Here is a 26,007-nt window from a genome sequence, read left to right on the forward strand (position 1 = left end):
CAAGCACTACTCTCAACCACTGCCAAGTACCCAATTGAAAGAGTGTGTATGAAGACATTTAGTTTACCAGCGGGGGGTCGCGTTTGCAACCGGGAAAACCTATTTTTAAGACCTCTACCAAAATTTATTGTCATAGGATTGGTGGACATTGACAGTTTTACAGGAAGTTACACAAAAAGTTTAATTTCAAACATAATAATTTGGGGTTTATGGCTATGTATGTAGACGGTCAGCAATTTCCTATCAAACTATTCCAACCAAATTACACAACGGGGTCAGCAGTGCGTGAATTTTACCAACTGGCCTTAGCTTCAGGAAAACACCTAAAGGACCAAGCCTTGACTATTAACAGGTCTGACTTCTTACAGGGTTATGCCCTTTATGCATTCAACTGCGCGCCGGATGAGGAATGTGGTCAGCACCTATCCTTGATCAAGTCAGGGAATGACCTTGAGATGAGGTTCAGACAACCACTACCCCACACAATTAATTTGGTTGTTTATTCAATCCTAGACTCCACTATCGGCGTGTCAAACCGGCGAAAAGTCATGGTTGACTACTATTAGAAAAGCGGTGTGGAAATGAATACAGCAGAGTTGACCAGTGTGGTGAACCAATTTTCATCTAGGACTCATTTCTATGGTGTGCTGGCATGCGACCAACCACCAAGCAGACCAGTCCGAGATGTTGCATCAATGATGATTGTTAATACACACCCAAGGAATCACCCCGGGGAGCACTGGCTGGCTATTTACATAACAGACGATGGCATTGGAAGGTTTTATAACAGTTTTGGAAACCCCCCAGATTTTACATATTTCCCAAGTCAATCAGTGCCTTTCTGCACACCTGTGAGAATGTGGAATGCAGTTCAAAACAAGTACAGGACTTGATTTCAACCACGTGTTGAAAACATTGTGTGTTCTTTCTCTATCTAATGACAAGAGGTCTGAGTTATACACACTGGGGAGTATTTGATACACCACCGATTTATTCTTCAACTGTGAGTAACGGAATCAAAAAAAAATAATCCAGAAAATCACATTGTATGATTTTTAAGTAATTTAGTTTTTATTTTACTGTAACTTGAATATATTTGACAAAATAACAAAACTTTTGTCATTGTCCAATTATTTCCGGACATAACTATATATGTATATACACACTGAACAAAATTATAAAAGCAACACTTTTGTTTTTGCCCTCATTTTTCACGAGCTGAACTCAAAGATCTAATGCTTTTTCAATGTACACAAAAGGCCTATTTCTCTCAAATATTGTTCACAAAACTGTCTAAATCTGTGTTAATGACCACTTCTCCTTTGCCAAGATAATCCATCCACCTCACAGATGTGGCATATCGAGATGCTGATTAAACAGCATGATTATTGCACAGATGTGCCTTAGACTGGCCGAAAACAAAAGGCCACTCTAAAATGTGCAGTTTCACCGTATTGGGGGGGTCCGAAAACCAGTCAGTATCTGGTGTGACCACCATTTGCCTCACGCAGTGCAACACATCTCCTTCGCGTAGAGTTGATCAGGTTGTTGATTGTGGCCTGTTGAATGTTGGTCCACTCCTCTTCAGTGGCTGTGCGAAGTTGCTGGATATTGGCAGGACCTGGACCTCGCTGTCGTATACGCTGATCCAGAGCATCCCAAACATGCTCAATGGGTGACATGTCCGGTGAGTATACTGGCAATGCAAGAACTGGGATGTTTTCAGCTTCCAGGATTCGATTCGCTATATACTGTTGAAGCCTGATATGGATTTATATGAGAAAGCTAAAAGATAATCTGACATTTTACAAAGATTTTTGACTGTTGTGAGACAGGGGGATATTGATACACTGACTTTAATTCTACCCGGGTCTGAGACTGGGACTTATGTAGTAAAGGTGACTGAGAATAAGCAAACTGTTGACCGAAATGTTGACCTTGTTGATGACATTTTGGATAATGTGCCTGCGAGGCGTAGGAACAATGTTGAATACAGTCTTAATACAATGCACAGGTCTAAAGATTTGACTTCATGGACTTCAAATGGTGAATTCCTTTTCAAAGGAGATATAGTCAATGGTTCGCACCTGTTTGATCTGGTTAAAAGTGTGACAGCAACTTTTATTCACAATCAAATTGGAGGAAGGGTTTAGGAATTAAAACTCTTATATGTAGCCCCCACATTAGGTGTGGCCAAATCAACAGTTTGGTTCATTCTTGAAAAAAATTATGTACTGGTGAGCACTGCAACACAAAAAGGCCTTGACACCAACGGAAGACAACAGTGGTGGATGATGGTAGGATCCTTTCCATGGTAAAGATAAATCTCTCCACATCATCCAGCCAAGTGAAGAACACTCCAGGAGGGAGGCATATCATTATCCAAGTCTACCATAAAGAGAATACTTCACAAGAGCAAAAACAGAGGTACAAACCATTCATAAGCCTCAAGAATATAAAGGTCACATTAGACTTTACCAAAAAACATCTAAAAAAGCCAGCCTAGTTCTGTAACAGCATTCTTTGGACAGATGAAACTAAGATCAACCTGTATCAGAATGATGGGAAGTAAAAAGTATGGAGAAGGCTTGGAAAGGCTCATGATCCTAAGCATACCACATCATCTATAAATCACAGTGGTGGCAGTGTGATGACATGGGAGTGCATGGCTTCCAATGGCACTGGGTCACTGGTGTTTATTGATGATGTGACAGAAGATGAAAAGCAGCCGGATGAATTCTAAAGTGTATAGGGATATGTTGTCTGCTCAGGATCAGACAAATTCAGCAAAGTTGATTGAAAGGCGCTTCACTTTTGCAGATTGATAATGAACCAAAACATACTGTGAAATAAACCCAGGACTTTTTCATGGCAAAGAAGAGGAAAATTTTGCAGTGGCCGAGTCAATCATCTGATCTCAACCAGATCAAGCATGCATTTCATTTGCTGAAGACAAAAACTGAAGACAGCTGCAGTAAAGGCCTGGCAAAGCAATGAAATGTCTGTCTGCTGTGTGGCTTTGTGGGAGGCATGGTTAGGGGTTAGTAGTGTCCTTTGTCTGTGTGTGAAGTTCATTAGTGGAGCATGAGAAAAGACAAGGTGGAAAAGGAAAGCAAAAAAAACAACACAGGGAAGGGGGGATGTTATCAGCATTGGGGATATCCTTGTGCCGCTCCATTTCATCAACAGCTTTGTTGGCGTGGGTGCCTCGGACTTGGCTAAAGATGAGGCAAAGAGAGCAAGCGTTTCCTCTGAAGTGTTGGCTCACATTGACTTGGTTAAGGGAGGGGGTGTAGAAGGAGCAGATCGGACAGGAGGAGGCCTGTTGTTCTCCTGACTCAGGAGGGGATGTTGTAGCGGTGGCACAGGGTCGTAAAGTGTTATAAAATACTAATTGCTCTCTATGACACAGTCTGATACACTTCTATCACAAATCCGGTTAAGATTTGTGTTACATTTCAAATGAAAAAGTACGATTGAAACGCGGGGGCGAGTTTCTATTGCTCTAAGGTTGCTGTAACACTGGGTAAAGATAGAAAAGGAAGACCATTGTTGCCCCAAATTTTGTTCTTTATTGATATGTACTGCAAAAAGATTTGAAACCTGTGGAGAGAAAGTAACCTTCAATAGGTGCACTTCCAAATCCATACCTTAAAAATATTCATTTGGAGCTGGTAAAGGAAAGCACAGTACCCTGTAGAAAAGTGGAAAATGAGGGTAAAAAAATCTAACATAACATAGCATAAAAAAATCTATTTTCAATACTTGCAAAAATTTTGCACATTCAGCTGTCATGCATCGAAGCACAAAAAGCTCTTTTATTGAAACATTATTTTTCCTATATAATAGGAATAGTTTTTTACTAATAAATTTGTGAAGCAAACACATTTTCTTAAGGCTGTCCTTGCACACATATTAAAGACCCCTACCCCAGCAGTTTATCCAATCAATGCCAGCATGACCATCAAATACAGTTACATTTATTTGTACATTCAAAGGGAAAATAGTAAAATGTGAATTTGTTCACTATGATGTGCTATCAAATTGTTGTCATATGTTACTTGAACCCTGTGTTTGTTCATCTGTGTTTGAGACCAGCCACAAATGGGGAACTTCTGTATATCTGGGAAACTTGTGGAAAAATCCTAGATTTTAAGGTGGAACATGTGTTTGTGTGTGAAACAGACAGACAGATAAACCTTCCATTGATGGCCACATAGTGAACGTGTGTGTTGTAAATCAAATTATCTTCCCGAGCACATACTCGTTGTGCCTTCTCTACGCAAGATAAGATGGACGGTGAGGAATAGTGTGAAGACTAATTTAGATGAATGGAGATTCTAAATGTCTAACTCCTCAAGGTCATCTCTCCTCTCCTTTTTGTCTCTTTCTTAAAACTCATATTTGATGAGAAAGACAGCGTTACTGGTCCTATCATAGAATGTCTTCTAACGTGAGTGTGTAGTCCAGTCACAATAACAATGATGTACCCAGGAAAAAATATTTGTTTCTCAAAGACTGATGTGGTTCACCACAAATGCAACATACATCCACATATTTATATGGGGTTTTATTTAGCAACCGTGTTGCACTGAAGGCATTATTCTCGTGAGCACCTGTATAAGCCACTCCAAAACAATGTTTTTGACTGATTTAGGAATTTTGAGGCATTAGCCCAAGCAATGAATTTGATTGTGTTGACATGTCTTGGGACAGTACTGTCAAAAACGTTTTTCCCATCTCTTTGCAACAAAAATCCTATAGGTATTCCCCAAGCCTAGCGACATTCTAGGCCTGGTTTAAGTGGCTACTATCCTAGGGACATGTTCTCCATTGTGTTTTTAAGAAAGAGCTGAAGTTTGTAGCTGAAGAAAGAATCAAAGAAAGACTAATTGAGCAAAAGCCCATGAGCAATTATTCATGGTGAACATTGGTTTACCAATAATTACTTATTTGCCTTAATTTTAAAATTGTAGATAATGTAATATACAGCTGTTTTACAATGTTCATAAGGCAGATAATTAAGGAATGTATTTTGAGATTGATATTAGCCTTTAATGCTCTTTCCTGTACAAAGTTATTTAGAAAGCACTTTTGAATTGCCAGATATATTCAACACCATTGTTGTTTGCTCCTTGGGTTTTAAGGCCGGGTGCTTTGTAAAAGCACTTTGTGACACCTGCTGATTTAAAAAGGGCTTTATAAGTAAATCTGATTGATTGCTAAATATATTTAAATGTATTAAATATAAATGTATTGAGACCGATGTTAATCCATGCACTTTGGGTCAAGTCCTGATGTTTTTAAATGTGCAAAATAAATAAAAGTGACTTGACTTTCCACCATGTTGGATATTGGTCACAGTTCTCTCACACAAACACACAGCTCACGCGCTCGTAGAGGGCGGGTCTTCTGCCTACAGGACTGGCAACTTTCGATATGGGTGAGCCACACTACTAAATGTTACCACATGTCTGAGTCTCCGTAACCAGTTCAACAATGACGTTGAATGACAGACAACAAGCCTGTCATTCTGAATTACTACTACTTACTATTCCTCATTGACTGTCCTCCGAAATGTGTTCTTTAACTGTATGAAATAGGAAACCTATGAGAAATACAATTTAACGATTTAATCATTTTATAAATGTTTTCATTTATTTTTAATACTAAGGCAAAAGTCTTTATGGTTAAACCAATGTTCACCACAATTAATCTTTTTTTGAATATTCATTCAGCCACAATCTTCAGCTCTTTCCTAACAAAATTGAGGATTGTAACCATTGACCTTTTCAAATAGGGTTGAGAAGGAGAGATCAAATGTGAAATTCAGGAAATATACACTTACAGACCACCTGATTATGTACACCTTACAAGTACCGGGTTGGGTCCCCTTTTGCCTCCAGAACTGCTTTAATTCTTCATGGTATTGATTCAACAAGGTTTCACATGTGAGTGTGGTGAAAGGGAAGGAACCAAGCGCAGGCAGAGTTGCAGTCAATGTCAAATCTTTACTTAAAAGTAACACCGAGCACTTAACACAAGAAAACAAACAAATGGGCTGGCTAAGCAGCAAACCGTAAAACACCACATGCGAAACACAACGAGACATGAACAACAATGATCGAGGGGAAACATTAAAACACAGACAAATGAGATGATAGGGACCTGGTGTGCATGATTAAAGATGTGACACAAAACAAGTCTGAAATGCGTTCGTGAGTGATGGGAACTGAAGTTGCACGGATCGGTGGTGCTGTTGCTCACCTTACTGTAACACAAGGTGCTGGAAACATTCCTTATAGATGTTTGACCATATTGACATTATAGCAGATTGGTTGGCTGCACAATGTATACAGCACATTTCAAATCGTATTCAGTGGTGGTCTTTTTTCAACCTTCTTGACCATGGCCATGTCTCTGAGCATTTGACATCTTGTACTTTTGGACACGCAAGGTAGGTTGCATTTCTGGCACTGGTGGATAATGGGTTCCTGGTAGCTTCATGTTTAATTCTTCTTTTGCAGTTAATTTGCGTTTTTTCTTCATTCACAGGATATTGTTTATTTAGTGGTTTATTTAACAAAAATGCATGTGTGCAAAAATGTGAACCCCTTCTTTTAATAGGTTGTGGCACCTCCATTAGCAGTGATAACTTGGAGTAAACATTTCCTATATAGCCACTAATCAGTATCTGACTGACAAAAATTCTGTTTTTGCCCACTTCTCCAGCAGAACTCTTGAGAGAGGTTATATTGGTTCCTGGCATGCACAGTCGGCTTCAAGTCCTACCACAGCATCTTGATCATGACATTAATTAGATTAAAGTCTGATTTGGCCAATCCAAAAAAACACATTTTATTTCTCCTAAAACTCTTTGGTAGATTTGCTTACATTTTTTGGGTTCTTGTTGGAATATTATGGGCTGAGCTTCAGTTCCATCTCTGATGGCCTCATTTAAATTAATGGGCTCTTCCAACTCAGAATTCATGGTTCCCTTAAACAGCTATTATCTGACACAAGAGAGACAAAATTATCAAGGGTTCAACCAGACCTGGCCTGCTGCTGAATACTGTTACAACTCAAGAACCTCAAGCTCTGAAAGCCAATTCGTAGCTAAAGGCTTTGGAAATCAATCCCTCTCATGTTGGTGCCTCAAGGTGTTTAAAATGACCTATGTGGATCTGAAAATATTAAACCCAAGTCTCAAGCGGGAAGTTGTTTACAAAATACAGAGTACTAATGTTGAACATAGTGACTTGAATTCCCAGATGGTTAGATACTCTAAGCAGGTTTAATAGAACCTTAAATCCTGTTTTTCTGCACTTAATTAAAATATGAGATGCATATTATATTGTCCTACCTGTCCTTGTCACCCCTACACATGCAGGACATTTTCAATAATACACTATTGGTTTGCAGAGGTTGCATTACTTTCAAACGGTCAGCTCTCTGCAGGATAGCCAGATTTTAGTGACTGTATACCGACAGACTCAAGAAAAAACCTTTGAAAATGTTTGTCATTAAAAATAGCCCAATTGTCCAGGAAACCTTCCCATCTGGCAACACTGCCTCTCTGATGAAAATGCTACCTAAATTCTTTGCTTACATCCTTTTCTTGTAGGTTGGAATGTGCAACGGTAAATAAAATCAATAAAGAAAAACATTAAGCATATTTTTTCTTTTTCTGTTCATTAGTATTTATTAAATAAGAACAACACAAATATTTGATGACATTCTTCTTATTATGCTGCTCGTTCAACCAGGAAATCTAGACCAGAATCATTGCCTGCTGGAGGGAATGCATTGTCCAGTCTTTTACCTTGATTCATCTCAAAAGCCCCCAAGCCACCACAAGTATCCGCTAGAGCACGATGAGGCAAGTCAACTATTTTCAATGAATAACCCAGTAAGATGACCCCTTGATGAAATCATTCTATATTTACTACATTATTATGCTGATTAGTGATTAGTATCACATCTACCTCTTCTGTTGCTTCAGGAGATGTTGAAGTTATAGGAAGAGACAACATACTAACCAACATATCTGTTAAAAACCTGTGGCATTAATTCCATCACCCTTGCAGAAAATATGTTTGTTCCCCAATTTATAATAAGAGTGGGCTACAAAGATATTTGTATTACATAGATTTCTACAAAGATAACCTGAAGCTTTAATCATAATAACTGAGTGATCCTGTGATTTACGTGATAATGTTTTACCCACGATTCCATATAGTAGTAGAGTACATTTTAAGTTGATACAAGTAATGGCTTGGAAAGTACTTTGTGGCCCGATAGTAACAAGTGACACTATCAATGCAAGAAGTGAAAAGTATATCTGGGAGGGATGGTTGTGTGTTAATAGTTTCCTGTTTCTGAGTGTAAGAAAAGATGTGGTGAATAAAGGAAGACAACAAAATGACAATTCTGCAAAACTATACATTTGGTCTTGGGGTGGATTTTTTTGTGGTTCTTAACCAGTGTGTCAATATCAAGCATTTTAAACATGAATTTCTACAAATGTATAATTTTTCCCAAACCTTTACAAAAACACCTTTTTCAAAAAAAAAACTTTATTTAGTGTAAATAATATTGCTAAATCCCTTTATCATATGATGTTTCTAATAAAAAATAAACATGTACACTGAACTGTTTATATACTGTCTCTATCAACATAACTATTCATTATTTTCTCAATTATTCCCATAACATTTTCTCTTTCCTCCATATTTGCTTTCTATCTTGTCTCACACTTTCCAATCATTTTACAGAAGGATCAAAAACCCTCTGTTTTAAAAATGTAAATGGATTTTGGTGAAGGAGGTGAGGAAAGATGATGCAAGGAGGGATTGACTAAGAATGTATTGAAAAAGGCCCCAAAATAATTTATTTTACAGTCAGTATTGTATTTTGTAGAACAAAGCATTTCAAACACAAAATATATTTCCCCGGCTGTTGTTGAAAAGACAAATTTGTTAGGATCATAAGACGTTATTGCTCATCTCAGGGACAAGGTCAACCATTCAGCGGAAAGGGGGGAGGTCTTTGGGACTGTTGAAAGGTCCGAGCATCACCTGCATCTATGGTAACCAGAATGTATCGCCACCCGGTGGGCATTCCAAAACAGTGACAGAGTGGTTTGGGCCAGAGCACCCTCTGATCTTAAAATCTGAGTGCCATTACTACAGCTAGACGTCCTGGGCTGGTCTGAAGAGGGAGGATCCAGTCAGAATAATGTTTTTATACCCTTAGAATAAAAACATTACCCCCCTATCAACCAATTGCTGATTTGTTTTATCAGGTACAAGGTTCAGAAGAGTTGTTTTTCAAGGTGAGCCCTGGTATTGTGGAAATGGAAGTAAAGCGGGTTAGTGAAGTGTGTGAGAATTTTCTAGCTATAGAAACCCTTGCCTTAGAAGAATAATGACAGTTCACAAGAAATTCTTCGGCCGGACTGAAGTCGTACATCACACCATACCAACAGTTACAAACAAGCTCATTAAAGAACGTTTTCGGCTCATTCCTCCTAGCATGTATCAGGCAATCCGTGGTCTGTGAGGTAATATGCTGAAGACAGGGGTTGCTAAAGAAAGCAGTTGTCCTTGGACAGTGCCTATTGTCCTCATTAGAAAGAATTGGGTGGACTGCCAGAGGTTATATTCAGTCATGTACAAAGATGCTCACCCATTTGCTCACCCACTAGGAAAGAGGAAGCACTCACCGCACAGAACAGAATTATGGTAACTATAGCTCTTGAGTTATTGGCCCTCAAATGGGAAGTGAAAGAAGTTTAAAGACTATTTCAGTGTCTCTCTGTTCACAGTTTACACAGACAACAACCCCTTTGTCCATCTCCCCACAGCCAAGTTGGGGGGCCGTTGAGCAGCTTTGGGTTACGCAACCTGACAACTACAGTTTTGAATTGAAATACAGACCAGGTCGGGAGAACGCTAATGTTCTGTCCGCAATGTCTCCACAGGAAGTAAAGATGATCCAATTGATGAATACGTTCAAATTATTTGGACTTTCCAAAAGGTTTTACCTATATCCTTTATACCATTAAAACGAATCCTTTATACCATTAAGATTGAAGTAATCCCAGTTCTTGAAGGATCTATAATTGTGGTTCAAATAAAGATTAACAGGTTTGATAGGCAAACAAGTCATGTTTTTATTTAACCCAGTCTGCAAGAGCAAGTGTGTTTTTTCTTGAGTCAACTGGGGTCAATTTTGGTGTGGTTTTGGCCCACCAACCATTGGTTGCCAACACCTGCTATAGATTCATACCCTCCAAATCCTGAAGAGAAACGCATTGTTGTGAGAGCACAATAATGCACACAAAAAAAACATACACAAATGCAAACACAGTTACAGACACACGTTGTCACAGCTGTTTGATTGGAAGTTTCTTAATTGGTATAACAGAAATACATCATTATATTCAAGGGAACATCTGCAGTTATTACACCTCCTTTTGGACTTGTATACAATTCAATTGCCTCTCAATTTTTCTTGGCACACTTTTGTTCCCTTAGTACAAATTGAGCATTGTTTAAAGGCCACAGCCTACCTGACTATTGTTGGTGACCATGTCCATCCCTTTATGAGCATAGTCTGCCCATCCTTTAATGGCTACTTTCAGCAGGATGAAACGCCATGTCACAAAGCTCACATAATCTCAAACTGGTTTCTCAAATGGCCTCCCCAGTCACCAGATCTCAATCCAATAGGTCACCTTTGGGATGTAAGAGATTCACATCATGGATGTGCAGCAAACAAATCTGCAACATATGCGTGATGCTATAATGTCAATGTGGACCAAAATCTCTGAGGAATGTTTCCAACACCTTTTTGAATCCATGCCATGAAGAATTAAAGCAGTTCTAAAGGCAAAAGGGGGTCCAACCCAGTACTCGCAAGCTGTTCATAATGAGGTGGTCTGTAAGTTTATATTTTAATTTGATCTTACAGATGTTCTGTTCTTGCATTCATATTAAAGTCCCTAGCAGTTTTTCCAATCAATGCCAACATGACCACCAAAACACAATCTATTTTCACATTCAAAGTGAAAATTGTAAAAAAAAAAAATAATGTGTTTGCTAAAACTTGTGTTTGACTGTCTGTCTATGTGTTTGAGACCAGCCAAAGATGGAGAACTTCACACTTGAAAAATATGTCTGTCAAAGGATCTGTATTCCGTAGTCTTTCCTCAATTTCACATTTGATCTCTCTTTCTCAACCCTATTTGAAAAAGTCCATGGTTACAATCCTAGGAACATGTTCTCCATTTTGTTAGGAAAGAGCTGATTATGGCTGAAAGATTAATTGAGGGAAAACCCATAAGCAAATATTCAGGGTGAACATAGAGTTAACCATAAAGATTTCTTTGATAAATGAAAACATTTATCAAATTATTGAAGAGTTAAATTGTTTTTCCTATAGGTATCCCATTTCAGAAATTTTTGGAACATATTTCAGAGGACAGTCATGGCTTGTGATTAAATCCATTTTCACAAAGCAAGTGAAAGTTATGGACTCCATCAGTTCATATGCTATATAGCAGCTGTAGCTTACACAGTTTGGTTTCAATGAAAACCTTTGTGAAGACAGTCTTTCTGCACAACAATATGCAGCACCTTTCAATGCGATGCACAAATGCTTTCTAATGGTAGATTCTTCATAAAAAAATTATGTATATCAGGAAAACTCCATCAACACAGACAGACCTCTATTGTGAGTTCATGTCACATTCCAACCAGCAAGTCACTCAAAGGAGAACAGATGAGGAAGGTTTTATGGAAATTTTGAACTAAGGTCTTTCCATTGGCTGGTATGAAGATCTTTACTTTGACTGTGACACACATGTCTCTATAATATCAGATGATTATTAGGTATTTGGGCCATGTTCTCCTGCCTAGACAAACAAGGGTGTCAGACCTCTTGTTCCTTGGAAATGTTGTCCTTGGAGGGAAGAAAGGTCAGTTTGATAAACGCAACAGAAAACATTGGCAGGAAGGATAAGGTGGGGGGACAGCCCACATTTAGGCTATAACCTATGTGTCACAATGGGCAACAATTGAACACACCCCTTTTAACTGTAATAAATACGGATTGTTCATGTATCTACTTTAGAGACTCCTCGAATTATTATGTTTGTAAGCGTTAGAAAAAAAGTATTAAAACTGTTAATTTGTACCAAGAGAAGTTTGTCTCTGTTCTTACTCCTTTAAGAGTGTCGATCGATAGAATTGCCATCACAGAGCACAAGTGTGGTAAAGGAAACATTTTCTAAGATGTCAGAAGGAACCTACGAATGTGAAGGGAATGTAACTAGCACGAATATTGATTGCCCAATATATGGCAATGAAGGAGTTGACAAGCCCAAACCATGTGAAGTCGTCATTCAACATTCAGGTAATATTGCACACACTTATTCTTAAAATATTTTTTTTAATAAAACATATACAAAAATATTCTTTAAGATTTTTTTACAATTTGGACATTTAGCAGGCTTTAGATTTTTCTTATTAGCAATTGAGTGCACAATTTCATACTTTTAATTACTAAAAAGTTTATTTGATGTTCAGATTCAGCATATTGTCATTGGTGGAAAAGACCTTCTGGAGTTGCTGCAGTGTGTCTGGGACTGTTGTGTGTTTTGCTTCTGGCTAGGATCATAGGAATGTCAGTCTCCTGTAAGTTAAATTCACTCTCACTTAAAGTTGAACTGACAATATTTTAAGAAAATGAAAAATAATGAAATATTGCAATGGAATGGAACAAGTCAAAAGGTCCCATTTGACTAGATGGACCTTGACCCAAGAAGAGGCAAAATTGATGTGTCCAATGTAAAAAGGTTTTAGAGAATTATCCAAATAGACTCATGGCTGTAATTGCAGTCAAAGGTGCCTCTACCAAATATTGACCATTTTTTATTAAATGAGAAAGATTTGTAGAATTAGTTTTTCACTTTGACATTTTCTTTTTTGTGTGCATTACTGACAAATACTTCTAATGAAATCCATTTTGAATTCATGTTCTAATACAATAAAGTGTGGACATTTCAGAGGGGTGAATACTTTTGAGAGCCACAGAATTTTCTGTTTCGATGGAAGAACTCTTAACACTTTGCTTTTTTTGCCAACTCACTCGATTCAGTCATTACAACGGCAGTTCAAGATCAGACTGCCATAGTTCACACCTTTAATAAACATTGTTGAATATCATAATATCAAAAAGCGAGTGCTTGGACGAAACAGTAAAATCTCAACAACACCTGAATCATAATCCCAAATTGGACATCGTCAAATTAGCATAGGAAATAATGTTGGTATACTATGTGTAGACAAAACGATAGAATATATAATGAATATAAAAAGTCTACACACCTCTGTTAAAATGCGAGGTTCTTAGGATGTGAAAGAATGAGACAAAGATAAATCATGTCAGAACTTTTTCCAACTTTAATGTGACCTATAACGTTAACAACTCAATTGAAAAACGAACTGAAATCTTTGAGGGGAAAAATACAAATTCAAAAAATCACAATAAGTGTGCATACCCTTAAACTAATTCTAGCACCTTTTGATTGTATTACAGCACTCAGTCTTTTTGGGTACAAGTCTATTAGCATGGGACATCTTGACGTGGCAATATTTGCCCACTCTTTTTTGCAAAAGCGCTCCAAATCTGTCAGATTGTGAGGACATCTCCTGTGCACAGCCTTCTTCAGATCACCCCACAGATTTTCCATTGGATTCAGGTATGGGCTCTGGCTGGGCCATTCCAAAACATTAAACTTCACCAGGTGAAGCCATGCTTTTGTGGACTTGGATGTGTGCTTTGGGCCGTTGTAGTGCTGAAAGGTAAACTTCACCTTCAGCTTTCTAACGGATGCCTGAACGTTTTGTGACAAAATTGCCTGGTATTTGGAACTCTTCACAATTCCTTCCACCCTGACTAAGGCCCCGGTTCCAGCTGAAGAAAAACAGCCCCAAAGCATGATGCTGCAATAACCATGATTCACTGTGGGTATGGTGTTCTTTGGGTAATGTGCAGTGTTATTTTTTTGTGCCAAACATTCCTTTTGTAATCATGGCCAAAAAGTTCAACCTTGGTTTCACCAGACCATAAAACATTTTCCCACAGTTTTGGGAGACTTGATGTTTGTTTTTGTAAACTTTAGTTTTTCTTTCTTTAAGAAAAGGCTTCCGTCTTGCCACCCTACCCAATAGCCAATCCATATGAAGAATACAGGAGATAGTTGTCACATGTAGCACACAGCCAGTACTTGTGAACAATTGGAGAATGTTAAAAGTCGAGAATGTTCTGACATGGTTTATCTTTGTCTCATTCTTTTACATCACAAAAATGTTAAGGGCATTTTAAGGGCTTTGTAGAATTTTTATAACCACTGTAACTTTAATATTACAGATGGCATCATTGGCCGTCAATACTTCACAGAAAGAAACAAACTACAGATCAGCAATAAGAACCTGACTGAAGAGAGAGACCAACTACAGGCTAGTTATAAAACACGCACTGAAGAGAGAGACAAACTACAGAGAGACATAGACATCTTCCAGAGGTTATTGGGTAAGTGAATTGAACTGGTTTTCCTTTTAATCATATCAAAATCTCATCAAAATGGCATTCATATTGACTTGCAAAACTGAAACTGAAAACTGAATAAACATATTATACGTGTCATTTAATTAGTGAAATCTCCAAATGGATCGAAAGTGTTTGGTAACAGCATCTATTACGTCTCCACTGAGAAAAATGACTGGGAATATGCCAACCTGGACTGTCTGAAGAGAGGGGCACAGCTAGTCATCATAAACAACCAAGAGGAACAGGTGAAAGGGAGATCCATAAGGGATTTAGGGATTGATATGGTTATTTTGGTGCCATTGTCAACAGCATAATCTTTCTCTGATAGAAATTCCTCATTACATTAAACATACGTTCTTGGATCGGTCTGACTGACCGTGAGACTGAGGGGACCTGGAAATGGGTGGACGACACACCTCTGACTACAGCGTAAGATATTGCACTCTGTATAAAACTAAATTGTATGGATTGTATAAAACTAAATGTTATGGATATTATTCTTTAAGTATTTGTTTTAAAAGTCAAAAAAATGTGAGGTTGTTTTTGATTACTAGCATTAATTCAATGACTGACAGTCAACAGTAACAGCTAGCATAAAAACTGTTAAATGTCTACTGTCACTGTGCTAAGGCTCTTTCACTATTTAATCAGTGCTAAATAGCAACCTCTTGCATATTGAATGCAGTTATATAAAGATGGTTTCCATTTGATTGTGTAACCTGGTCTCAGGGGACTACGCAGACTATTTTACGTAAATATTTGACAGCCAAATGTGTTCCTATATTATGTTAGGTAAAGTAATTTTAGAGTAATAATCCAGAAAAGAAAAATCTAGGCTATGTTTCAAACCAGGTACCTTCCGCTCCACAGGTGGGTGCCTCACCCTGAGCTCCAGACAGGAACTTGCTTTGAGAGGAGGCTAATTCATTTAGTCATTTGTAAAATATGATACATTTGTTTGATGTTTGTTTCATATTATTTTTTAATAGTATTCGTAACATATTATACATTGTAATCGCATTCGTAAGATATGTTGCGTTTTAGCCAGTTCATAATGTACCATACGTTTGGTAGCTCATTCTAATGAAACCTAACATAACGTAACATATCATACGATATCGGGGTGCCATGGATTTACGTAGTCTACTTAGTCCCGCGTCCATGTTCGATTGTGAGGTAGATAAACTTCTCTGCTGTCTCTTTAACCTTAAAAAATATCAGCAATTTGGATTTATGAATTTGTTCTCTACCAGTTTCTGACTCTCTGGTTCTCTGTGCTGTTCTCATTATAGGTACTGGGGGGACAGAGAACCTAATAATGGTGATGGTAAAAATGGAGAGGAGGACTGTGCAGAGATTAATAATAGTTGGTATAGTGATCCTGTAAAGAAATGGAATGATTTTTCATGTACCACACTACTTAACTGGATTTGTGAAAAAGTCATTTGTTAACAATAATTATCTACTATACAATCAGAATACATGAAGACAGTACACAAATAATAAACAATATGCCATTTAGCAAAAATTTGTATTTGTATCCAAATTCACTTACAGCCATAGTGAGATGGGGTTGATTTTAATGTTCAGTATTGAGCTGAATTTTGCCTTTAAAATAATATCAAATGCATTGCAAAATTGTAGGATGAATTTAATAGAGAAATCAGGCTTGACTGGTTGACTGTTCTGTTATAAATGTAATTTGCAAAAGTTATTATTGTGATTCTGCTTGTCTCACATCCAACAAGTTTTAGGTGCACACAATCAGCACAAAATAATTAAACATATTGTCCCGTGTGTATTGAGAAATATCCATTGCAGGTAGATAACTTAAACTAATTTTGTCACAGTTCCATGTTTCTGACAACCATGTTGAAGAAGAACCTATCATTGGGGGCTTCTTATTAATTCATATTTGTTTCCCAGAATGCCCATTTTAAGCATAAAGGAGATGATTGAATTGACAATATATTGTAGCATACAAATCTCTATTCTCACTTTCATTATGCTGTATAGCATCAATGCTGAGCACCATCAGTCTTCTAAAAGAGTTCATTATACGGCCACATAGGAATCCCTTTATTATCACTTGTTTGTGACAGAAGAGTAAAACAGTAATTCCAAAGGAAACTGGTTGTCATCTTAGTTTAAAGGGAAAATTAATCTACTTATTAAGAAGAAATTAAAATCTCAATGTAATGAATACGACCTTACAGATCATTTTAATTCCATTTGTGAAAGGACGATGTTTATTTAACCTGCAAGGGTCACAGGAAAAAGCAGCACTGAAAAAAACAAGCAGACTAGGTTCAGTAGCGGGTGGTCAGTCATGCTAGGTTTAGTAACAGGTGGTCAATCAGGTTAGGTTCTGTAACACATGGTCAGTAAGGCTAGGTTCAGTAACGGGTGGTCAATCAGGCTAGGTTCAGTAACGGGTGGTCAATCAGGTTAGGTTCTGTAACGCATGGTCAGTCAGGCTAGGTTCAGTAACAGGTGGTTAGTCATGCTAGATTCAGTAATGGGTGGTCAGTCAGGCCGGGCTAGGTACTAGAATCGGCAGGCGAAGAGGTAATCCTCAGGACAATCAGGCTGGTCAGAACAGAGGTCTCTAGTGAAGGTACAGATGGGAGTTGAGCAGAACGGCGAAGACAAACAACATTAAGAAAAAACAGTATAGAAACTGTAAAGAAATAGAGAGTCAAATGGTTATCAAGATCACAGGCTTGGTAAAGTCTATTATGAATAATACCTTGTAAAAAGGAAGTGGCAGATATCGACTATCTATAAGGAGTGTAGATGAGGAATAGGTGTCTAGAATTCTGGTGATTGTGATCTGGGTTAAGTTATGTTCAGATGTAAGAGGCTGTGAGTCTGTTGTGATTACAGGTAGAGGGCGTGAAGGAGTAGTCAAAGGACATGGATGGTGAGAGGACCTCTTGTGATTTTCATCAACATGTGCAGTAGTAGTAATATCAGGAGCTGGTGTTACAATAACTATTCAGATCAACACAGTCCCAAGACGATCTGTTAATTGGTGGCTTCGCAACGCCCTTCCAGCAGAAATTCAAGAGGTCCATCCTGTCTAAGATTGAGAATGCGATCACTATAAAACAATCTTTAAGAACATTACATTGAGAAAATCTTTATTATCTGGCATGGCACCAGAACACAACTAGATTATTTTCATCATTACACGAATAGACTTGTTGACTGGATCACCTTTAGATTAGAATGTTTCTGTAACAAAATTAATTTCCTGCTATACACCACTCTCTAGGTAAAACCAACTGACAATAAAAGTGTATTGCATGCATCTAGCCACCATCCAGCCTTGTTAAAGTGAGGCTCGCCATACAGTCAATTCTTAAGTATCAGGTGTTTATGCACCCGTAATGAGGATTTTATTGTTGAATCTAAAGCAGAAAAGGAACCAAGCAAGCCTAGTTCAGCCGGCCTGCAATGCAAAGAGATGAATGTTGTTGGCCTCACTGGATTCAAACCTGGGTCTCCCACATAAGTGGGTGGATCTTTAACCACTACACCACGGTGCTATACATTTGATCAGTGTCGATATAGCATCTCGTCATTGGATAATTTTGTCACGGGTTAACATTACACCAAGTTTGAATATTTCGCTAGACACGATTAAGCATTGTGTGCAACTAACAAATGTTCCTTATTAAGTTTACTTTCACCACAAATAGCATTTATGAAACACATGGTTTTTTGCCACTGGCCGTTATAACAGCTTATTGGCCAGTAATAGGCTTACTAGTATCTACTACAGTAACTTAATAATAGGAATAGTCATAAGATTACAATTTCTATCAAGATTGAATGTGAACATGCCAAAGCCATTTTATTTCATGGCACAACGATGTTCGTTTTTATTTCATTCGTGAATGCCATTGATACAATAACTATCAACATAAGTGACGATAACTGACTTTTACGTCAATTGAAAAGACAAAAGAATTGTGTAAACCCCTACTCTTTTACTGCCCAAGGGGTTTTGATCTACCCCTTGGGACATGGTCCAGCAAAAACTGTGTTTCAACTTCCTCAATAGAGGTTACTCAGAAGAGTGTTTATTCTCAGCTCTGAATAAGGTCATCACTATTGATAGAACCAACCAGTGGCAGTTTTAGCACGTTTTCCCCAGTGTGGCAAAAGGATGGCATGAGTTTCCAACTGGGGTGAGCAGACGTTATTTCCCAAAGACAGATTTGAAAATAAGAGGCTGGTGAATCACATAATAATGAGATGTTTTATGTTCAACAACATAGTCCTATTCAGTTCTAAAATAAGTTTAAACAACTATCAGAAATAATGTTTTTCACAGATTCTATGAAGACTCACAATTATATATGAAATATATTATTTAGGCTTAGGGTTATTTTTTTGTCACTCATTTGTTGAAACCTGTGTGTGTCTGTCTATGTGTTACAGACCAGACACAAATGGGGAACCTTTGTGTATCTTGTGGAAAATCCTGTTTCCTAGGCTTGAAGGTGTAATGTGTGTGGGTGTGTGTGTCTTAGTTATCATTTTTATCAAAGGGATTTATTCTATAATTAAATAATATATACAAATACAAATGACGTTTATGAACAGCAGTTTTCTTCAACTTTATCTAGCTCAGTCTGATCATTCAGTTTATCCTGTATGAGGATACCACAAATCAGGAGAGGACAGAGTAGAAAATATCAATAGTCTTTCCTCAATTTCACATTTGATGTCCTCCCGTCATTCTCATCCTTATTAGAGAATGTCCAAGGTTACAATCATAAGAACATGTTCTCCATTGTGTTTTAAGGAGAGTCGAAGATTGTGGCTGAAGGAGGAATCAAATAAATATTAATTGAGGAATGTTTTTGGTAAATGTTATATACTATTTCACAATGTTCATAAGATGGATAATTAAGTAATGAACTTTGTGGTTGATCCTTTTTAAAGTAACTTTAGAGTTATCCTATTTCATAAAGTTGACAAACAGTTTTGGAAAAACACATTTCAGAGGACAGTCATGGCCTCTGATTAAATCCATCATCATAAAGTGAGTGAAAGTCATACAGTAGAGTCCATCAGTTCGTATATTTCAGTATGTAGCAGCTGCAGATTACACAGTATGGGTTTTATGAATGCTTTTGTGATGTTTTCATTTATTTTTAATACTAAGGCAAAAGTCTTTATGGTTAAACCAATGTTCACCACAAATAATCTTTCTTTGAATCTTCCTTCAGCCACAATCTTCAGCTCTTTCCTAACAAAATAGAGGATTGTAACAATGGACCTTTTCAAATAGGGTTGAGAAGGAGAGATCAAATGTGAAATTGAGGAAATATACACTTACAGACCACTTGATTATGTACACTTTACAAGTACCGGGTTGGGTCCCCTTTTGCCTCCAGAACTGCTTTAATTCTTCATGGTATTGATTCAACAAGGTGTCACAAGTGAGTGTGGTGAGGGGGAAGGAACCAAGCGCAGGCAGAGTGGCAGTCAATGTCAAATCTTTACTTAAATGTAACACTGAGCACTTAACACAAGAAAACAAACAAAAGGGCTGGCTAAGCAGCAAACCGTAAAACACCACATGCGAAACACAATGGGACATGAACAACAATGATCGAAGGGAAACATTTAAACACAGACAAATGAGATGATAGGGACCTGGTGTGCATGATTAAAGATGTAACACAAAATAAGTCTGAAATGCGTTCGTGAGTGATGGGAACTGAAGTTGCACGGATCGGTGGTGCTGTTGCTCACCTTACTGTAACACAAGGTGCTGGAAACATTCCTTATAGATGTTTGACCATATTGACATTATAGCAGATTGGTTGGCTGCACAATGTGTACAGTACATTTCAAATCGTATTCAGTGGTGGTCTTTTTTCAACCTTCTTGACCATGGCCATGTCTCTGAGCATTTGACATCTTGTACTTTTGGACACGCAAGGTAGGTTGCAGTTCTGGCACTGGAGGATAATGGGTTCCTGGTAGCTTCATGTTTAATTCTTCTTTTGCAGTTAATTTGCGTTTTTTCTTCATTCACAGGATATTGTTTATTTAGTGGTTTATTTAACAAAAATGCATGTGTGCAAAAATGTGAACCCCTTCTTTTAATAGGTTGTGGCACCTCCATTAGCAGTGATAACTTGGAGTAAACAATTCCTATATAGCCACTAATCAGTATCTGACTGACAAAAAAATTGTTTTTTGCCCACTCCTCCAGCAGAACTCTTGAGAGAGGTTTTATTGGTTCCTGGCATGCACAGTCTGCTTCAAGTCCTACCAAAGCATCTTCATTGATTAGATTAATGTCAGGACTGATTTGGCCAATCCAAAAAAACATATTTTATTTCTCCTGAGACTCTTTGGTAGATTTGCTTAAATTTTTTGGGTTCTTGTTGGAATATTATGGGCTGAGCTTCAGTTCCATCTCTGATGGCGTCATTTAAATAAATGGGCTCTTATAACTCAGAATTCATGGTTCCCTTAAACAGCTATTATCTGAGACAAGAGAGACAAAATTATCAAGGGTTCAACCAGACCTGGCCTGCTGCTGAAGACTGTTACAACTCAAGAACCTCAAGCTCTGAAAGCCAATTCGTAGCTAAAGGCTTTGGAAATCAATCCCTCTCATGTTGGTGCCTCAAGATGTTTAAAATGACCTCTGTGGATCTGAAAATACTAAACCCAAGTCTCAGGTGGGAAGTTGTTTACAAAATACAGAGTACTAATGTTGAACATAGTGACTTGAATTCCCAGATGGTTAGATACTCTAAGCAGGTTTAATAGAACCTTAAATCCTGTTTTTCTGCACTTAATTAAAATATGAGATGCATATTATATTGTCCTACCTGTCCTTGTCCCCCCTACACATGCAGGACATTTTCAATAATACACTATTGGTTTGCAGAAGTTTCATAACTTTCAAACGGTCAGCTCTCTGCAGGATAGCCAGATTTTAGTAACTGTATACAGACAGACTCAAGAAAAAACCTTCGAAAATGTTTGCCCGCACACTGTCATTAAAAATAGCCCAATTGTCCGGGAAACCTTCCCATCTGGCAACACTGCCTCTCTGATGAAAATGCTACCTACATTCTTTGCTTACATTCTTTTCTTGTAGGTTGGAATGTGCAACGGTAAATAAAATCAATAAAGAAAAACATTAAGCATATTTTCTTTTTCTGTTCATTAATTTTTATTAAAAAAGAACAACACATATATTTGATGACATTCTTCTTATTATGCTGCTCGTTCAACCAGGAAATCTAGACCTGAATCATTACCTGCTAGAGGGAATGCATTGTCCAGTCTTTTACCTTGATTCATCTCAAAAGCCCCCAAGCCACCACAAGTATCCAATAGAGCACGATGAGGCAAGTCAACCTTTTTCAATGAATAACCCTGCATGCAGTAAGATGACCCCTTGATGAAATCACTATATTTACTAAATTATTATGCTGATTAGTGATTAGTATCACATCTACCTCTTCTGTTGCTTCAGGTGATGTTGAAGTTATAGGAAGAGACTATATACTAACCAACATATCTGTTATAAACCTGTGACATTAATTCCATCACCAATGCAGAAAATATGTTTGTTCCCCAATTTATAATAAGAGTGGGCTACAAAGATATTTGTATTACATAGATTTCTACAAATATAACCTGAAGCTTTAATCATAATAACTGAGTGATCCTGTGATTTACGTGACAGTGTTTTACCCACGATTCCACATAGTGGTAGAGTACATTTTAAGTTGATACAAGTAATGGCTTGGAAAGTACTTTGTGGCCCAATAGTTACAAGTAACACAATCAATGCAAGAAGTGAAAAGTATATCTGGGAGGGATGGTTGCGTGTTAGTAGTTTCTTGTTTCTGAGTGTGAGGAAAGATGTGGTGAAAAAAGGAAGACAACAAAATGACAATTCTGCAAACTATGCATTTGGTCTTGGGTTGGATTTTTTGTGGTTCTTAACCAGTGTGTCAATATCAAGCAATTAAAACATGAATTTCTACAAATGTATAATTTCCCCCAAACCTTTACAAAAACACCTTTTTCAAAAGAAACCTTTATTTAGTGTAAATAATATTGCTAAATCCCTTTATCATATGATGTTTCTAATAAAAAATAAACATGTACACTGAACTGTTTATAAACTGTCTCCTAAATATCAACATAACTATTTATTATTTTCTCAATTATTCCCATAACATTTTCTCTTTCCTCCATATTTGCTTTCTATCTTGTCTCACACTTTCCAATCATTTTAGAGAAGGATCGAATACCCACTATTTTAAAAATGTAAATGGATTTTGGTGAAAGAGGTGAGGAAAGATGATGCAAGGAGGGATTGACTAAGGATGTATTGAAAAAGGCCCCAAAATAATTTATTTTACAGTCAGTATTGTATTTTGTAGAACAAAGCATTTCAAACACGAAATATATTTCCCCGGCTGTTGTTGAAAAGACACATTTGTTAGGGTCATAAGACGTTATTGCTCTTCTCAGGGACAAGGTCAACCATTCGGCGGAAAGGGGGGAGGAACTGGTGGTTTTCGGATTAGTGGAAGAAATCAGGGGAGAGGACGAGGCTGAGGGAGAGGTGGACAGGGATGGAGCGGGGACCAGACAAGGGATCTGTCATGTTATAATTGCGGTCAATATGGTCACTTATATTGAGGGTGCCCTGAACCAGAGAGACAGGAAGTTGTGGGTTGCGGATTGCAGACTGGACCACCACACAATGTTACACTAAATAAACCTAAGGACGACTGAAGTGTAGCAGAGACAGGGGACACATTTTCACAGAAGTTGTTCCTTAAGAGATTTGAGCCTTTTGGGTATGGCTACTGCTGAGCCTGAATTCCAGACTTTGCTGAAATCACAGCCTCTGTCTGATCTTGCCACAAAATGTCCATGAAGGACAACATTGTTTGGACCACTGAAGGACTGACTTCCCTTGATTGTCTCAAACACACTCTGACAACCTATCCCTGTTTAGGTTTACTGCATCATGCAAAGCTTTTTAACCTCTTTGTCCGTGAAAAAAATGATTAATGTCTTGTCCTGTTTTGACACAGGACCACGGTGGGAAGCAGCGGCTGGTGGCGTACTACTCCAGGCGTTTGGATCTAGTCTCTCGGGCTCTGGTCTGCTGCCTACGGGCAGTTGCCGTAGCTACTGAAGCTGTTCTGTCTCATGCATACATTGTTGCCAAGTGCCCTATCACTGTTCATGTTCAACATGCTGTTCATTCTCTCATTTCACAGGCTAAGACAGCACTATTAGGTTACTGCACTACTAAAACATTCTCCTGACAATGTCTCATGTTACACTAAAGAGATACACTGTCCTGAATCCTGCTACTTTTTTGCCTTCAGATGATGATGGTCACCCTCATGACTGTGCTGCCATGTAGGAAGACCCCTTTTGATTTCCACGACAAAGACAAGGGAATAGTAAGTGCAGAAGATGACCCCTCAAATATAAATATTTTAGCCATTTCGGGAATTAATATAATTTGCTCCTGTTGGGATCATTTGCGCTCATTTACGATTTACAGGTTCAATATGAGCCACTGTCCATTCCCACAGACATCATTTAGGCGGGGTCTTTGTGACTGTTGAAAGGTCCGAGCATCACCTGCATCCATGGTAACCAGAATGTTGATGCCAGTGTATCACCACCCGGTGGGCATTCCAAAACAGTGACAGAGTGGTTTGGGCAAGAGCACCCTCTAGTCTTAAAATCTGAGTGTCATTACTACAGCTAGAAGTCCTGGGCTGGTCTGAAGAGGGAGGATCCAGTCAGAATAATGTTTTTATACCCTTAGAATAAAAACATTACCCCCCTATCAACCAATTGCTGCTTTGTTTTATCAGGTACAAGGTTCAGAAGAGTTGTTTTTCAAGGTGAGCCCTGGTATAGTGGAAATGGAACTAAAGCGGGTTAGTGAAGTATCTGAGAATTTTCTAGTTATAGAAACCCTTGCCTTAGAAGAATAATGACTATCTGCGAGCCAGCAGGAGGATTTGAAGGACCTACTGACTAAATAGGAGGTTCATTTACAGTCCACAAGAAAATCTTCGGCGGGACTGAAGTCGTACAGCACACCATACCAACAGTTACAAACAAGCCCATTAGAGAAAGTTTTCAGCCCATTCCTCCTAGCATGTATCAGGCAATCCGTGGTCTGTGAGGTAATATGCTGAAGACAGGGGTTGCTATAGAAAGCAGTTGTCCTTGGACAGTGCCTATTGTCCTCATTAGAAAGAATTGGGTAGACTGCCAGAGGTTATATTCAGTCATGTACAAAGATGCTCACCCATTTGCTCACCCACTAGGAAAGAGGAAGCACTCACCGCACAGAACAGAATTATGGTAACTATAGCTCTTGAGTTATTGGCCCTCAAATGGGAAGTGAAAGAAGTTTAAAGACTATTTCTGTGTCTCTCTGTTCACAGTTTACAAAGACAACAACCCGTTAGTCCATCTCCCCACAGCCAAGTTGGGGGGCCGTTGAGCAGCATTGGGTCACGCAACCTGTCAACTACAGTTTTGAATTGAAATACAGCCCAGGTCGGGAGAACACTAATGTTCTCTACGCAATGTCTCCACGAGAAGTAAAGATGATCCAATTGATGAATACGTTCAAATTATTTGGACTATCCAAAACGTTTTACCTATATCCTTTATACCATAAACATTTTTGAAGTAATCCCAGTTCTTGAAGGATCTATAATTGCCGTTCAAATAAAGATTAACAGGTTTGATAGGCAAACAAGTCATGTTTTTACTTAACCCAGTCTGCAAGAGCAAGTGTGTTTTTTCTAGAGTCAACTGGGGTCAATTTTGGTGTGGTTTTGGCCCACCAGCCATTTCTTGCCAACACTTGCTATAGATTCATACCCTCCAAATCCTGAAGAGAAACGCGTTGTTGTGAGAGCACAATAATGCACACATAAAAAACATACACAAATGCAAACACAGTTACAGACACACGTTGTCACAGCTGTTTGATTGGAAGTTTCTTTATTGGTATGACAGAAATACATCATTATATTCCAGGGAAATTCTGCATTTATTCCACCTCCTTTTTGACTTTGCAAATGTAGGACATACTGTATACATTTAAATATCCTCTCAATTTTTCTTGGCACACTTTGGGCACCTTAGTACCAAATGAGCATTGTTTAAAGGCCACAGCCTACCTGAGTATTGTTGGTGACCATGTCCATCCCTTTGTGACCACAGTCTGCCCATCTTTAATGGCTACTTTCAGCAGGATAACATGCCATGTCACAAAGATCTCATCATCTCAAACTGGTTTCTTGAACATGACAGTTCACTGTACTCAAATGGCCACCACAG

At 38.2% G+C, this 26,007-nt stretch overlaps 1 protein-coding gene across 1 annotated transcript; it reads left to right on the forward strand.

Moving 5' to 3' along the window:
* The first annotated feature begins 12,216 nt into the window (after nucleotides 1-12,216).
* Nucleotides 12,217-24,265, forward strand: LOC117594136 (C-type lectin domain family 4 member F-like). The gene is made up of 7 exons (XM_034291214.1): nucleotides 12,217-12,417; nucleotides 14,437-14,598; nucleotides 14,722-14,861; nucleotides 14,945-15,045; nucleotides 23,718-23,925; nucleotides 24,018-24,095; nucleotides 24,200-24,265. Exons 1-5 carry the CDS (start codon nucleotides 12,297-12,299, stop codon nucleotides 23,770-23,772), a joined length of 579 nt encoding a protein of 192 aa, XP_034147105.1. The 5' UTR covers nucleotides 12,217-12,296; the 3' UTR covers nucleotides 23,773-23,925; nucleotides 24,018-24,095; nucleotides 24,200-24,265.
* Nucleotides 24,266-26,007: the final 1,742 nt, after the last annotated feature.

This window comes from Esox lucius, chromosome 25 (assembly GCF_011004845.1).
Source record: "Esox lucius isolate fEsoLuc1 chromosome 25, fEsoLuc1.pri, whole genome shotgun sequence".
Lineage (NCBI taxonomy): Eukaryota > Metazoa > Chordata > Actinopteri > Esociformes > Esocidae > Esox > Esox lucius.